Raw genomic sequence first — 17096 nt, forward strand, 5'->3', positions numbered from 1 at the left:
ACACACACACACACCTCCAGAGCAGTGGGCAGCCATTTATGCTGCGGCGCCCGGGGAGCAGTTGGGGGTTCGGTGCCTTGCTCAAGGGCACCTCAGTCGTGGTATTGTCGGCCCGAGACTCGAACCCAAAACCTTAGGGTTAGGAGTCAAACTCTCTAACCACTAGGCCACGACTTCCCCATAAAGTGAGTCAGAAACGCCAGACTGTCCTTTCAAAGTTGGAACTGCCTCACTTTACAGAACAGCCTTTGTTCACAGACCCATTGTAGGCTCGTCTGCAGGTTCAGGAAACAGTCTTTCATAAAATGCGTCACAGAGCGTCACACACTGTGGGCTTGAGTGAGCGGGGGCCGGCGGATTCGACGAAGGACACATGTGACGACCCCGGGCTGGACTCTTCATCCATGGTGAAAGCCACTCCGGCGATCCACAGCACAAAGTCTTTATGCACCAAGAGCTTATAACACTCCAAAGAGAAAGGAAAAATTGAAATAGCATCATATGACCCCTTTAAATAGCCTTTAGGAAGTTTGTTTGTTTACTTCAGTTACCACTATGCAAATATTTGTCATCCTATCAGTGCCAACACATAAGTTTGTTATAAAATGAAAAAGTTGTGGAGCATCAATTACTTTCCCCCACAGTTTTCTTAATTCTTTTGTACCATGAACCATGACCACAGGCACACAAATCCCATGTAATGTCTTAGCTAAGTGACTTCCTTCTGTGCCATGCCAGGCGAACTGCAGGATGAAGAAATGGAATACAGTGTTTATGCAATAGCACTAAGCAGAACATAGAGTTTCTGTATTTCCACAGCTGTTATAACCCCTGGCACATTTCAGATTAGATTGCGCTGTCAGGGTGCAACTACTGACTGAGAAAAGGTCAGAGCAGTGCTCTTTCTTACAAAGGTTAAAATAATGGCCAATATATATATATATATATATATATATATATATATATATATATATATATATATATATATATATATATATATATATATATATATATATATATAAATATAAAATATAATTCTAAAATATAATGTTCATGTGCAAGATAATTAAAGTTTAAAGTGTGCTTTGGGTACATTTCCAGCCTTAGGCTGTGCTCTGTATGTGCTCTATATGACATCTTTGATATATTTTGATTGTCTTGTTTGCTGCAGGCTATATATATTTCATGACTGGATGACTAAAAACTGTGTCAATGCAGCTATGCCTTTGCCAATTATTTCTATGGTTAAGTACTTACAAACAATACACTCCATCCCTGCAGTGAAACTGATATGTTGTCCACCGTGCCGTGTTGAAGGTTGGCCTCCCAGGAGCTTTGTGAACATGGCCCATAGACATGACACATTTGAATCTGTGCTGTCCAGTACATCTGAATGCTGAGCTGAAGCAGGCCTCAGTCCCCAGAGACTCAGAGAATGCCAGCGGCAGAATACAAATTTATGGTTTCCTATGACCTTCAAAACCACCAGACAGGCATACTAAGTTTTAATGCTTGAATGTTCAACTAAACCTCTAGTGCTGTAAGGTGTACCATTCTGCCATGTTCAGTGCAAGAGCGATTAAAGTATCGACTGATCACATGAATGATTCATTTCATTTTCATTGTGAGTCTGAGTGTGTGTGCTAAATGTTTCAGAAAAAATCACTATGAGCAACATCTAATCCGACTGAACTATTTTTTTATTTTTATTTTTTTTTTATTCTCTGATTCTGTAGATCCCAAAATGTGACGTCGGATGAAGCATGACAATGTAAAACATGGTGGTGAACAAGTCAGTTGCGAGTGGTTTGAATGATTTTGTAAAGTTATTTACATTTTCTGTGTTGTATTTCGATATTAATATAAGACACTATATACCAACCATTAGATGTTAATCACTTACCTTTCATGATTTGCTTTATGCAAAATACTTGTTTTTGTTAGATACCATGCATGCTGTACATAATGAAATATCAAGTGATGAAAATTACTTTTAAAAAATACAATATAAAAATATAAGATATTACAAAAATGCATATTTTTTTAGATTTGAATGTTTGAAATATTGTAACATCAAATGCCCAATGTGGATGCTTCCCAAGCAGGTTCACCTGCAGGCAGCATAACTACTGTCTTATTAAACCACTGTACACAGATTAGGAAAAAAAAAAATGGTGAAACAATTTTCACTCTAAAACTGCTAGTAAATTTCTCAAACAATTACAAAGAAATAGCAAGTAACACATTGAATTAAATGTGAAATTTTGAATGAGAAAAACTGAAATACTATTTTCTTGTAAAATGTACTCTAGTATTTTATTTACATTTTTTTTAAAGTGTGAAAGATACTGCAATCAGCCCATCATTATCACTAAATAAACTGTGACAAGGTGATCAGGACTCTGATGCAGATCATTCTGTACATTATCATGAATACTCACCAAAGAAATAAATATGGGGATATGAAATATTGAGTTCAAATTATTTAGCCTAACACTTTAAAGCTTATACTAAGAAAAAAGTAGTCAACTACAATGTAAAAAAAACATATGGCCTAACAAGAAAACAAATCATAGCAGTAATATTAAAACAGAACGGTAATATAAAAACTGATGTCCTCCTATGTCCCGATAATTGATAACTGAGATATAAGATGGCATAACTTGCATTTGTATGAAACAAAAAGTGTGTCTAAGTCATTAGTCAATCAGTCTAATCAACGGCAAATGTTATAATGTGTTCCAGTCATAAATTTGACAGCAAGTGTATCCACGTCAATCTGGTCAGTGAATGATGTACGACTGTGGATGTACCTATTTTTTTCTATTGTAATTATACATCATCATATTTTGTGCATGCAACTTCATTTCAACAAATTTACCATCAATACAGATGCTGCATCTATTGCATCCAACTCAGAAACTCTGGGCTTAAAGAAAGTTCTGAGTTTACTAGTCGTCATTTCAACTTTGTGGTTCCATTCAAAATACGATCTTTACAACATGACTTAAACACACTATTAAACTTTAAAATCAATTTGGAAATTTTTTTTTTTTTTTTTACATTAAATGTGTGCAATTAAAGGCTTCATTGTGTAGGGGTCAAAGAACGCAATGAAGAGCAAGCAAACTGAAGTGTTGAATTATGCTGAATAGAGATTGTGGGAGTGCTCGGTCTCCATGCCTTCATCAGTGTTCAGCGGTACCACTGTGCTCTTATCTGAGCAGTCAGTGTGTGATTCAACCATGATTGTGAGCTCATTCTCCCAGACCTTAGGTCTGATTGAATTGCTCATTCTACTCTGAATTTGGTTCGATTTGCTCCAAGAGTGCACATAGCATTTAGTAAGAAAAAAGTAACCTGGACTCAACAAAGGAGATCCCATACGGCAATTTGCGGTGATGCAAAGAGCACAGTCTCAAGAAGCAGTAATTGTGTCTTTCCATGTTGTGGTCAGTAATTTTTAGGTTAGAAATATGTGGTGTGATAGTAGAACAAACTGAATCACATTGATCTCTTTGATTGCGCAGGTTTGCATATCTTTAAGCTATGTGTATATTGCAGGGTAAATACCACATTTATATTTTGTTCTCTCTGCACACACGTAGCAGTAGAATGTGAGAGAGAGAGCCCTAAAATTGTTGCTAGGCGACCTGACATCAGTTTTTCATTCTACAATCATTCTGTTGCCCACGTGTGTGCGGGCTGTGTATAAAACCAATGAGAGCGGATCCACTCTGCCTTTGAGTGGATACTGCTCGCAGGGCTCCTTTTTCAAAGAGCTGAAGAGAAATTGCAGCAGCCATCTCCTTTAAATAGCTTTCTATCTGAAAAACTGCCTCAGTGACTAGTATGAAGTTTATGAAAAGAAACCAGATTCTGAAGGCGTTCTCTTAAAATTAATTGGATTGGTGGGCATGAGGATTTTGTCGCTGTCAGAAAGAAGAAATTTTACTTTTTCATCTTATTTCAAGGTCTTTCCCAACCCTAAAATTATGTTTCCGAGTGAAGACCGGAACTCAAGTGAGCTGCTGAACAGCTCCATTGGAAACTCCTCTATGGAGGATACGGAGGACGAGGAGCACCCCTTCCTGACGGATGCTTGGCTGGTGCCCCTTTTCTTCTCTCTCATCATGCTAGTGGGGCTGATCGGAAACTCACTGGTGATCTATGTCATCTCCAAGCACAGACAGATGAGGACCGCCACTAACTTTTACATTGGTGAGTTGGTGCCAATTTTTTTACACAAAACCTCTGGAACCTTTTACCACATTAGACAAAAGCTTTTAGCAATTGCACTTTTAAAAAGCTTCTAAAAACATTTCTTAGCTTTTGAGTAATACATTTTTGTCTTTTTTGTCAATGTATTCTCTCTCTCTTATTGTTATGAGATATCGTCATTTAATTATTTTAACTGTTTTATTATCATTTTTGTTGTTTTTATAATTTTTTGTAAATGTTTTTATGCTCAGACCAACAAAGCATTTTGAACTGCATTTTATATATAAAGCTGCTAAACAAATAAATTATTATTATTTAAAGTATTATTTAAGTATTTTATATGATAATTTTTAGGACTCTATCAGAAGTAATGTCAGATGGGAAGCAAACTGGAGTTCGTTTTAGTATATTTGTGGTGAATGATTCATCATTAGTCACGGAATGATGTACTGTCATATAACTGTGAGAATTATTGCATTCCCTCAAGGAACGCTTCACAAGGACCTCTTGAGCGAGATTGTGAGGTTAGGAAATACCTTAAAATTGATGGAACTTGAATGAAGTACTCAATCAAAAAAATCATTGCCATAATATGACTATATGACCAAAGCCTATATGTTGGCATTTTAGTATTTGTAGTTTTACTGCATTTGTACTTTTATTGAATTTTGTAAGGGAATAAAGTCAGATCATCCACAGTGGCTCAAATTGATTTTCAGTGTTGCTGTCAGAGCTTGCATTTAATTCACTGCATTTTCACTTCACATTTTCCACCATTTCTGTCTTCAACTATTTTTTAATTCACAATATTTCAAGCATTGACAGATCTCTGTACCCCTAGGAGATAACAGTAATATGAACAGTAGCACCTCATATTACACATTCACCTTTTCCACACCTTAACACATGCACTTAATTCCTCAGCTAACTTGGCTGCCACTGACATCATTTTCCTGCTGTGCTGTGTGCCATTCACTGCTACCCTCTACCCTCTGCCTGGCTGGATATTTGGGGACTTCATGTGTAAATTTGTTGCTTTTCTCCAACAGGTAAGGAGAGCACCTCAGGGGACAATACTGCACAAGACGTATTGTTAAAAATAAGCAATTTTTTCTTTTGTGTAGTGTAAATGTTTCCTGCTGCGTCATCTCAGAATGTTTTTGAGGACAATGGCCATCCAGACAAAGTCACTTTGAAATGAAAAGTAAGAGGAATAAATGTGTAAAGATCAATGCTGACAGGATTCTGGACTTCAGTACAGTACCCAACACTGTCACCTAGTAGCAAGTAATGGATTTGTACACTGATTAAGACCTAAAATATTGTCCCTATTACTAGAAAATCAGTTTAGAGCAGTGATGCCGGAACAAGTTTTATAGTGGGGGGCGGCTGAAGATGGGTACATTGTGATGTTGCTATATGGCAATGAAATTAATTAGCTAAAGTCACATTACATAATTAATATTCATGACCAAATGTTTGACTTGTCCCGGGCACAACTTGGGTTGTATTGCCCTGCACAAGCTTTGGCACTGGGATGCAATATCAAAACATTTGCACATATTTTTTTAATAATAATAATAATAATAATAATAATAATAATAATAATAATAAAATGATTATTAGATTGAGTCTGTATAAACAAATTATAAATTTGAAACAAATGTAGTTGCATTGGTATGAGAGGTGCATAGAGATTAATTTAAGACTTATTTTTGTGTGGTTCCTTAACCATGTTATGACCTTAAAACACTTTACCATAGTGCATGATTTGTAAACGAATATATTTTGGCGTTTGCATCACATAGCAAGCTCCACATGTATGGCTTTTCCGATTAAGTAAATTTGTTTGGTAGCTCATCTGGTACATTCAGCAAATGCATTTTTCCTTCTCACCTTTGCTTTTGTTAACACTATCAGTTAGGTTTAGGGCAGTGTTTACTGTAGGTGGTAACTTATTTTGGAATGAAAAGAGCATTAAACTTTTAGTGCCACTTACTAGACATTTCATTTTACTCCAGTGATACAGTATGTACAACCAACAAGTGTAATAATGTTGCCAGATTCATTTTTTATCTATTTCAGATAAAACTGAACAAGCTTTTAGCAGCCCTCACTGGACATTTCACATTAAAAAGGTAGCAAAATGTGCAAGAAACCAAGGACTCTGTGCTGGTAAAAGGGTTAAAAAAGAAAGAAAAAAGAAAGGGCATCTATACTCTAAAATGATATTAGGTGCTAAAACTATTGTGACTGTCACAAGTTTGCTTTTAATGCAAGTCACCAAAGCTAAATATTTTAATTCTAGCCAATGAGGATGTGGGCAAAAAGTGCTGGTGCCCATAGTGTTTTGAGATAAGTAATGACAGTAGTTACTAGGTTACTAGGTTCATTTAGCATCTTTTTTTTTTAATTATTATTTTTTTTTAACAGTAAAATGTTTAACACTGTAAACACTGAATAAATCTGTTTTCAACTGAGATATTCTAGTATTAGTTGTATTACCTGTAAATAGTGTAAATCACCCTAATCGAGATTCATTCAAAAACCCCTGTTTTTGGACCAGAAAAATATAGCTCAGATTAAATGATATTGAATATGATATATTTGTTATGAATATAAGACAGATATTGCCTAGTTAAATAGTTTCAATATAGTAAGCTACTTTATATTAGCAAACTGTAGCATAGCTAACTACTTTTTCCGAAAGGATAACAAGCTATGCTGTAGTTTGGCTACTTGAAAACTGTATCTTGTAGCTTGGCAGGCTTCAAAGCTTTCCCAACAACAGTGGTCTCTCCGCAGCAATACATAAAAAGAGTCTGAGAACTCAAACAGTTCCATTTAAAACAACCATTCAAAATATACATCAAAACATAAAACCATCACTGATCAGAAATGCTCTGAGGAATACCTTTTCTCTCTTTTTTTTACATTTGGGTGTACACGGAGGAAGAACTTCTTTTTGTGTTGCATTTCAACATTATGATTCATCCCTCATTTCATGTAGATAATAGAAGATGTGAGTCAATCTTTATTCACTGCCTTGTGTGAGACTGCATCAGCCAAACAAAAATAAAAAGTAGGACACAGTATATTTATAAAAGCTAGCATTAAAAACTTAAGAAAAGAAAAAAGAATATGCAACCAAAGGGATATGACTAGTTCCCTTTCAGTCGGTCACTCTCGACGTCACGTCGGTGACTGACAAATTTGGATCTCGCTTCGAGAGGCCAATCTACTTTGAGTGTAAACTAAACAAGCCAAAGGACATTGGAATGCGATGATTGCATCCAGCTGCTGCTGATCACAGCGTGAGCATAAAAAGGCAGCCAGTGCATCGCATACCAGCTTTTCGCTTCGGAGCCGAGCGATAACATCGTTCTGTATCAACATCTTTGTGTGTGATGACGAGTTCAGTGCACTCTAGGGAGCTTTTTGTGTTGGTGGACGGTGCTTCACCGGTGGTCATTCCTGTGTTAAGTGGGTTGCACACTTCAGGCTGCACTACCCCCTGTCGTGCTGCAAAGCGGCCGTTTCCCCTTGTGCGTCTCAGCACATAAAAGAGCATTTCTCTGAAAGATCCAATTTCTCTAAAAGAGTACATGGGTGCGTCTTTGTAAAGACGATGGATCGTCTTTTTTAAGATGCCATTTCACCCATGATCGCTTCCCTTACGTGTCTGGGCATTAAACACGCTGAGGCGGTGTTTGTGGATGAGTCATGTTCCCATTGCAGGAAGATGACCATCTCAGAGCTGCAGGCCAGGTTCTGTTTCCTCCAGGGGGCGGAGCTCTGTAGCCTCTGCCACGATCCAATGTTCATCCCGATGGCATGGGTGGGCTGAGGGTTACAGTGGTGGCAAACCCCTCAGGGAACCAACCCTCGAGGGACCATTACTCCTCAGTCAAACCGCCAAAGGGACGTGCTGGGCCCTCTTCAAAGAGCGTACCAGCACTATCCTTTGGTGCTCCTCCCGAGGACTGGATGTCGATCAATACATTGGAGGGAGAGCTCTCTGGAGAGGAAGATTCGCCTGCACTGCCACCCTCCGGGATGGTGGCAAGGCCTGAATCAGATCCAGAGATGTCAGCTATGGTTTCGCAGGCCGCTGAGAGGGTAGGGCTCGAGTAGAAACCTCCACCGTGTCCCGAGCCCTCAAGGTTAGACAATTGGTTTCTCGGGGTGGCTTGCGCTGGTTCTCAGCACCCCACACTGGTGCCTTTCTTCCCGGAGGTGCATGAGGAGCTCACCAGGTCATGGACGGCACCTTTTACTGCCGGAAACAAACCTTCTGGTTCCTTCTCCCTCAACACCCTTGATGGTGGTGCAGCTAGGGGGTATATGGCGATCCCACCCATGGAGTGCTCGGTAGCAATGCAGTTGTGTCCTAAGACCGCCTCCTCCTGGCGGGGAAACCCATTGCTCCCCTCCTGGGCCTGTAGGTATTCGTCTGGTCTGACCGGCGGTACTTATATGGCTTGTGGAGAAGTTGCCTCCACCTTACATGCTATCGTGTTATTCAGGTCAAGGCACTGAAGAACCTGCACGAGAGTGGTCACAATCCAGAAATTCTGAAAGTTCTCCAAACTCCTACTGGCCTCGCGCTCCAAGTGACCAAAGTCACCATGAGTTCTCTGGGTCATGCGGTGTCCACACTTGTGGTCCAGGAGTGCCATCTTTGGCTGTGTCCGGCCAACATAAGGGACGCGGACAAAGTTCAGTTCCTTGATGCCCCTGTGTCCCAGACCGGCCTCTTTTGTGATGCATCCGAGAGCTGTGCCCAGCAGTTCTTGGCTGCACAGAAGCAGACTGAGGCGATTCATCACATCCTGCCCTGGTGAGCAGCTGCTGCCTCCACCCATCCGCCAGCCACAGTGCCCCAGCCTGCGTCTGTTCCTGCACCGCCTCTGCAGCAGCCTCGAACGAGTGCCGCAGTGGAGCTTGGCATAGACAGGCCTCGGGACGGGCGACCCAGGAAGGGAGGAAACTGCTCTTTGTGGATGATGAATGCACCTCTCCCTCCCCCGCTCATCCTCCTCTCTTGCCAGCAGGCAGCAGCGGACGGTTTCAAGAGCATCATCAAAGGCCCTACTCACGCACCCTCTGCCAAACCGTGGAACCAGGTAAGCATTGCACCGCACACTCAGACCCCTCTTCAGTCCACACATGAGCTGCCCGAGTTCCATCTCGCTGCCCCACTGTGGGCACGGTGGATGGTGGTCCCGCTTGCATGGTATCTGGGTGCCTGGCTAGCGCTACCCAGCATGTCTTACTGGCTTTTGCAGACCACCAGCCTCGGCTATGCGATTCAGTTTGCAAACAGCAAACCCCCAAGTTCAGTGGCATCCGATTTTACATCAGTGGGACATATGGCAGCTGCAGTTACACTGCTGGGGCTGCTTCAAATGAGACCGCTTCAGCACTGGCTTCATGGCCGAGTCCTGAAGTGTGCATGGCAGCGCAGCACTCACTGGGTTCAAGTTACACCAGCTTGTCACCAAACCTTCACCGCGTGGTCAGACCTCGCATATGTCGCAACTCGCCTGCCACCTCCTCCTTTGGAGTCGGAAGGTTCTGAGGTCACTTTGTGCCATTCACATTCTGGGTCTGCTCAACCGTATGGCCGACGAGCTGTCACGAGCTATGCTCCCAGGAGAATGGAGACTCCCCCCCCCCCCCCAAACCTCTCATTGCCAGCTGTTCTACAGGGAGGAGCAGGTCCTGCTTGTGGCACTGTATTGGGACACTCGCACCTGGTTCCCCGAACTAATGCTCCTCGTGACAGCCCCTCCTTGGCAGATTCGTTTAAGGAAGGATCTACTGACTCAGAGACGGGGCACCCTGTGGCACCTGCGTCCAGAGCACTGGAAACTAATCTGGTCCCTGGAAGGGACGCAGAGGTCCTAGGTGGTCTACCCCAAGAGGTAGTTGACACCATCACTTCGGCGAGAGCACCGTCTATGAGACAAGCTTACGCTTGTAGTTGAACCTGTTTTCCAATCACCTCTGTTCTTCCATATGCACCTAAACGGTTGTTCATATGTGTAAGTGCTTCCGAAACCTCTTTCGGGAAGGATGGGGCTTCTGCAATGTTCCTGTACCTAGTGGAACGGGTACGTTTTCCCAGTGTTATTCAATCTCACTGAATGGGTAGTGCTACGACAACGGTGACTAGTCTTCTTCTTGTTGCAACGAGGGTTACATACGTGACTGAGACGTTACTTGTTTCAGCTATACTTTGAAGTAAATTCACTTAAATAAGCAAAGATGCAGTGCTCGTAACTAAATGAATTGCTGTTATGTACATGGAAATGAAAAATTCTGCTGCTAACTTACAAGTCTTCATTCAGAGCTGTATTTAATTACTCAACGAATGAACAGCTTACACAAACACCAAACAATCGCTGTGGGAGGAATAACTGCATAAATTCAGCTGTGGGTTTGGACTTTCCTAATCCTGTATTCTTTGTACAGGTTTGGTCCAAAGCTCTGTGAAGCTTATCTTGTCAGACACACAGGCCTCCTCAGATTGAGGCTAAGCACACCTTTTTTGTTGTTGTTGTTGTTTTGTTTTGTTTAATCATTAGATACCTTGCACAAAAGATGATGGGATGGAACAGCTCTTTGTTCACACCTGTTGCATCAAAGAGCTAAAGCCTCTCCTCCTACCTGATTCTTTTAATTTAAGATGAGCAATCAGGCACTTCAGTTCAATAAATTCACCAGACAAAGCCACGAGTGAATGGGGCTGTTTTTTGTGTCTGGAATTAATTCAAAAGACGATGAGCTAAAGACTGGCCAGTACTGAATGCATTATGCGGCTGTGTTTTTGATGTGCTACAACATAGTTTTTAGATGAGTTTATCCAATTTTTATGTTTACTCTAGTGCTCTGGAGTGCATCTGTCTTGCATGTACTGATAATGATATGAACACATGATAACAAAGGGTTTGGCAATGTGTAGGTGACTGTACAGGCGACATGCATCACTCTTACGGCGATGAGTGGAGATCGTTGCTATGTGACTGTGTATCCTCTGAAATCCCTGCACCATCGAACCCCTCGTGTCGCAATGATTGTTAGCATCTGTATCTGGATCGGTAAGTAATTTAGTACAATTATTAACAAAAAACTTCAAAAAGTGACAACTTCCCTACACATATAATAAAAACTAGGCTGTATTCTCTCTATAACTGCAATAATTAGTTCACTTTATTAAACATAAATACATCTTAATCAGTTAAAACTCATTAAGTACTCAGTACTCTTTTTTTCATTTCACTTTCTCTCATTTTTAAATGCAAGTGTGTTCTGTGTGAATGGCCCAATAGTAATGCAAATATAAATATATGGGGAAGTTTACAATAAAACATCTTTGTGTGATGGGGCCATTCATATACTGTAGAACACGGTTTTTATGTGAGACAAAAGCATTGAAAAAAGAATGCATTCCTGAGACAGGTTTTTCAAAATTCTTTGACACAGTGTCTTAAAAACATGGCACTCATGCACGAGATGCAGTCAGACACGGCACAACTGTCAACTGTCTATAACGTATGTTTATATACAAAAACAATTAAAAAGCAGAGGAACAAGACTGCAGAAATGCATCTTGTGTAAATCAGCCCATACAATCTTTTTATCCTTTCTAATGTTTTTTGTCTCATCTGTGAGTGAATACTCTATGTGAATACTCTCTCTTATCTCATTAGTATTCACATTAGGTTACACACACACACACACACACACACACACACACACACACACACACACACACACACACACACACACACACACACACACAGTTCTACTTTTTTCCTATAACCTTTTTTTTTTAGAATTAAAGTAAATGCAAAAATTCATGCTTCACATTTATGCTTTTAAACATGTCCACTTTCATGTAAGTGCATAACAATGTACCTAACCACATTTAACCCAGAATACTCCTATAAATTTTAAAATGTTTAAAAGCGAAGCATTAAAATTCTCATCTTTCCTTTTCTTATGCAACGGTTCCTTCATTCTTTCTATACCAATCTTCCTGTACCAGAGGCTTGAGGATGGCTATTGGTATGGACCAAGAAAATACTGCATGGAGAGGTTTCCATCAAAGACTCACGAGAAAGCTTTCATCCTCTATCAGTTCATAGCCGTATATCTACTGCCTGTCATTACCATCTCCTTCTGTTATTCCTTCATGCTGAAGAGAGTGGGACAAGCCTCTGTGGAACCAGTGGATAACAACCATCAGGTATGATCATGGGTAACAACCATCAGTAATGACACTTCACTGAATGGATATGAAAGGCTATATGTGCTTTAATCTATTATTCAGGTGTATATCCTCTCAAGAGGTTGCGAAACATCATGGTTTCTTTTCTCTCTTCAAAAGTAAAGAAATAAAGTAGTTGCAGAAGTAACCTTTATTTAACAAGGTAAAATAAAAATCATTTAAAGACAAAATAATATATATATAGTGCTTTGTAAAAAGAAATAAATAACTTGATTTTGCACATGCTAAATGTTAATAAAATTAACTATATTCATATCAAAATTCTTAGTAAAAAGTTAAGTATTTATACCTTATTCATACGTAGATCATTTTCACAGTAAAAACAGCATTTAGTCATCTAATGAAGGTGTGGTCCAGTTTCACATAGGCGGTGTCCGAAACCTAAAGTCATGACTTCACAGGCAACATTTTGTGTATGAAGGTTCCCCATAAAGAAATAAATTAGTTACAAAAAAAATGTAATCCAACATTTGGTAATAATACAGAGTAATGAGAAATTTAGAAGCAATTTTTATAGGCCAGTCATTTTTGACTGGGAACACCACAAGTGCAACAAATGAAGTTATTATACCCTGCGTGAGCAAAGACAGTAAGTTTTAGTCCAATGCAATAACTAACTTTTAACTGCTGAACTGATCAAATGCTGCCTACAAAAAAAAAAAAAAAAAAAAAAAACGATTAAGCTGAACATATTAGTTGATGTTATGCATACATTAGGTTCGGAAGTGCCTTGGACACCTCAGACAGCTGAAACGTTTACATTTGATTTTGGCCAACTTTGTGTAAACATCTGTCCCGCAAATGTTTACACAGACTTAGTTCTTGTTTTCTTGTAGTGAGTTTTGGCAATTTCAAAGCCAACAGATTCACAACATGAATAATAGAGCTGTGGGATCTTAATCCAGAAAATACAGTATGCTGGCTTTATTTATCTGGGTATAGTTACAACAGAATATTGCGCTTTTGTATTATATGAATTTTTAAGGGTCAGTGATATATAAGGATATCTAAATAATGAAATATAATCTTTGTATTCATGTTGCTTTCATTTAAATAATAATAATAAAAAAAATAACAGTAAATGGTGTGATGTAACCATTAGGTTAAAAAAAATTCTCTACACCTTCAATACTCGTGCATATCTTAATCATTATTTAGAAAAAAATGAATGAAAAATGTAATAGAATTATTTTATAGAAAAAACTATTATTTTTCCATGAATTATTTGAACCACGAATATAAGGGTATATCAAATTTCAAGTTTTGCCTAGTATTATTTATAAGATGATAATTGCCAGATTATTTGGACTAAATTGGCAATCTAAATTGGCAATTTTTTTCAAACAGATTTGTGACAGGGTTTAGGTTCAGACCTATGCATCACAATATTTAAGCAGTTGCACAACTTTTTTATTAGACTGAGATTTGCAGTATTTTCCGATATTTTATACAGTCAGTTTTTCTCTTTGACAAGAAAACCAGTCCCTGATAATGAAAAGGCACCTCACAGTTTGATGCTGCCTCTACCACACTTCCCTGTAAATATAGTGACTTTTTGATACATGTGCAGTGTTAGCTTTGCCACACATTCGCTTTGAATTCCAGCCTAAAAGCTCCTAAAAGCTCTTTCTTATCTGAGGTCTTCTCCAGCATTACAGCTGAGTGACCTCTCACTCACTCAGAGTTCCTGAGACACCATACTGCTTTTTGTCCCGCAGATGTTTACACAGACTTAGTTCTTGTTTTCTTGTAGTGAGTTTTGAGGAATGAAACTCTGGAGTTCTTGTGTGATTATGGCATCAATCTCCATATAATTGAACAAAAAGTCCCCACTGTGGAATCACATTTAGATTTTGTTTTGTACCCTTTTTCTAATTTATGCTTTTGTTTCATATTGTCTTCTTCGCCACTATATCTTCATTGTAAATTCTTTGCAATGGTCTGTTTTGTTCATTTTCAAAGCCAACAGATTCACAACATGAATAATAAAGCTGTGGGATCTTAATCCAGAAAATATGCTGGCTTTATTTATCTGGGTATAGTTACAACAGAATATTGCTCTTTTGTATTATATGAATATTTAAGGGTCAGTGATATATAAGGATATCTAAATAATTAAATATAATCTTTGTATTCATGTTGTTTTCATTTTAAAAAATAAATAAATAAATAACAATAAATGGTGTGGTGTAACCATCAGGTTAAAAAAAAAAACTTTTCTCTACACCTTCAATACTCGTGCATATCTTAATCATTATTTAGAAAAAAAAATTAAAAGAAATATTTTATAGAAAAACTATTATTTACAATAAATGGTGTGGTGTAACCATCAGGTTGGTATTTTTTTTTTTTAAGTTTTGCCTAGCATTATTTATAAGATGATAATTTCCAGAATATTTGGACTAAATTGGCAGACAGTTTTTTTTTCTTTTTTTTTTTTTACAATATTAATAATATTTTAAAACAAACCTGCTTATATATTTTAAATACATGAAAAATATGAATAAAAGATTATGCAACTACTCATGTCAACATTACTTTTTTATGAGACTTTTAATTGCAGTATACCTAGACTTTTTTAACTTTAACTTTAAACCCCATCAAAAATATCAAAGTTCATTTTAATTTAGAAACTGAAAACATTTTCAGCAAAAAAACCAGGTGTATTCAAGTCATTGTCTGCATTTTTTAAATATATTTCTTAATAACATCCTTACAGAAAATGTCAGGTTTCTCATCTTGTCAGATTTCAGTACATTACAATCACAAAGAACTGCATTTCAATGTATAACTTTATTAGAAAGACTGGAACTCTGAATACTTTTGTAGAGTCCTTTCACTATATATAATAAAATATATAGACTTTTCTTTAAAATGTCATTGATCTCTTTTTTTTTTTCAAATATCAGACCTATTTGCCTGCAATAATCTTATCAAAACCTTGTTTATTTCAGGTCCATCTGCTCTCAGAGAGAACTATCTCCATTAGGAGTAAGATTTCCAAAATGGTTGTGGTCATTGTTGTTCTCTTCACCATCTGCTGGGGTCCCATTCAGATCTTTGTCCTGTTCCAGTCTTTCTATCCCTACTTCAAGGCCAACTACGCAACATATAAGATCAAGACATGGGCTAACTGCATGTCCTATGCCAACTCCTCTATCAACCCTATTGTCTACGGTTTTATGGGCGCCAGCTTCCGCAAGTCCTTCAGGAAGACTTTTCCCTTCCTCTTCAGACACAAAGTGAGAGACAGCAGTGTTGCTTCCCGCACGGCCAATGCAGAAATAAAGTTTGTAGCAACGGAGGAGAGCAACACTGAGAGGAAATGAGAGCAGATGACACCTAAACCATGAATTCATGCCAACATTCTAGTTGCTGAGGCGCAGGCTCATATTCAGAGCTGTGAAAAAATTTGAATGTGGTGCAAAAGGCCATTTAAAAGGCGAAGAATTGCAGTTATATTTACAGCTGGAGTTAAGTAGTATTATTTGATATTTATATACAACATCTAAACCAAAAGGTTAAACTCTTGTTGCTGGCCTCTCTGTGCTACGAGAGCTTGCCTTTTTAAAAGCTGGATGGAAAGCTCATTTTACAGGGAGTAAGTTCGCGGATGGGGAACCAAACAGATGTTCTGCCAGTGGAGATGTGTAGGAGCTTGCCTGAGAGGATGTTGACTAAATCAAACATGGCAACTGTTGACTCATCTATTGTGTTTGACATATACTAGACACCTCCCTGTGCACACTTCCTCATGAAACCCCACTCCAAACTGCCCTTCATCGGTTATATATTCTGAACATTCTACGACATGGCTCAACCTGAAGAGGTGTATTTGCAAGGTATAGACTCTCTCAAAGCACACCACTTCTCAAGACAGAACAAATGTTGTTCATAGCACAGAATAACATATTGTGCTGCACCTGCCAGTAAAGCTATTGAGATTATCATAGGATAGACACTAAGGATTAAAAAATAACCAAATACCAAATAACCTTTTTCAAGGAGTAATTCACCCAGAAGGTTTTTTTTTTTTTTTTTTTTTTTTATTTTTTTTTTTTGATGTTTATGTTTTTTTTTTTTTGTTGTTTAAGTGTTTTTAATATAAGTGCTGGATTTGTGGTCAACGTTCAAACACGTCCGTATAGAGCATGTTCACTCAGAAAAACAATAAAAAAGAAGCAGATTGGAATGCAATAACGTTTTTTTGTGTGAACACCCTCCAAGTTGTCTGTATGTTTATATGTTGTTGTAAAAACGCTGTTGTTTTCAACAGAAAGCATTTTTGTGTATTGAAAAATACAAAATACAAGTTTCACCTTTTTATTGAGCGCAATGGTGAAATATGTCCTAACAAGTTTACAAGTAACAAAGTAAAATAAGAAAGAACAGTGAAATGCAAAGATGCTTTCTGTGTCAACGGCCCGAAGTTGTCTGTCTCTGAAAAACACAGAAAAAGCAGTGCAACACAATGATCAACGATGTTTTTCTAAGGGGCCATTCACAAAGAACGAGTTTTTGTGTTGAGACGCAAGCAGTGGAATTTGGAAAATAAATAAATAAAAACAAGGTCTCCAAA

At 38.4% G+C, this 17096-nt stretch overlaps 1 protein-coding gene across 1 annotated transcript; it reads left to right on the forward strand.

The window, feature by feature from the left end:
* Positions 1–3737: 3737 nt before the first annotated feature.
* Positions 3738–16565, forward strand: LOC109100054 (G-protein coupled receptor 54-like). The gene is made up of 5 exons (XM_042775863.1): positions 3738–4221; positions 5146–5270; positions 11189–11322; positions 12235–12475; positions 15472–16565. The coding sequence occupies exons 1-5, from the start codon at positions 3918–3920 to the stop codon at positions 15844–15846; spliced, it is 1179 nt and encodes a 392-aa protein (XP_042631797.1). The 5' UTR covers positions 3738–3917; the 3' UTR covers positions 15847–16565.
* Positions 16566–17096: the final 531 nt, after the last annotated feature.

Source organism: Cyprinus carpio, chromosome A2 (assembly GCF_018340385.1).
Source record: "Cyprinus carpio isolate SPL01 chromosome A2, ASM1834038v1, whole genome shotgun sequence".
Classification (NCBI taxonomy): domain Eukaryota; kingdom Metazoa; phylum Chordata; class Actinopteri; order Cypriniformes; family Cyprinidae; genus Cyprinus; species Cyprinus carpio.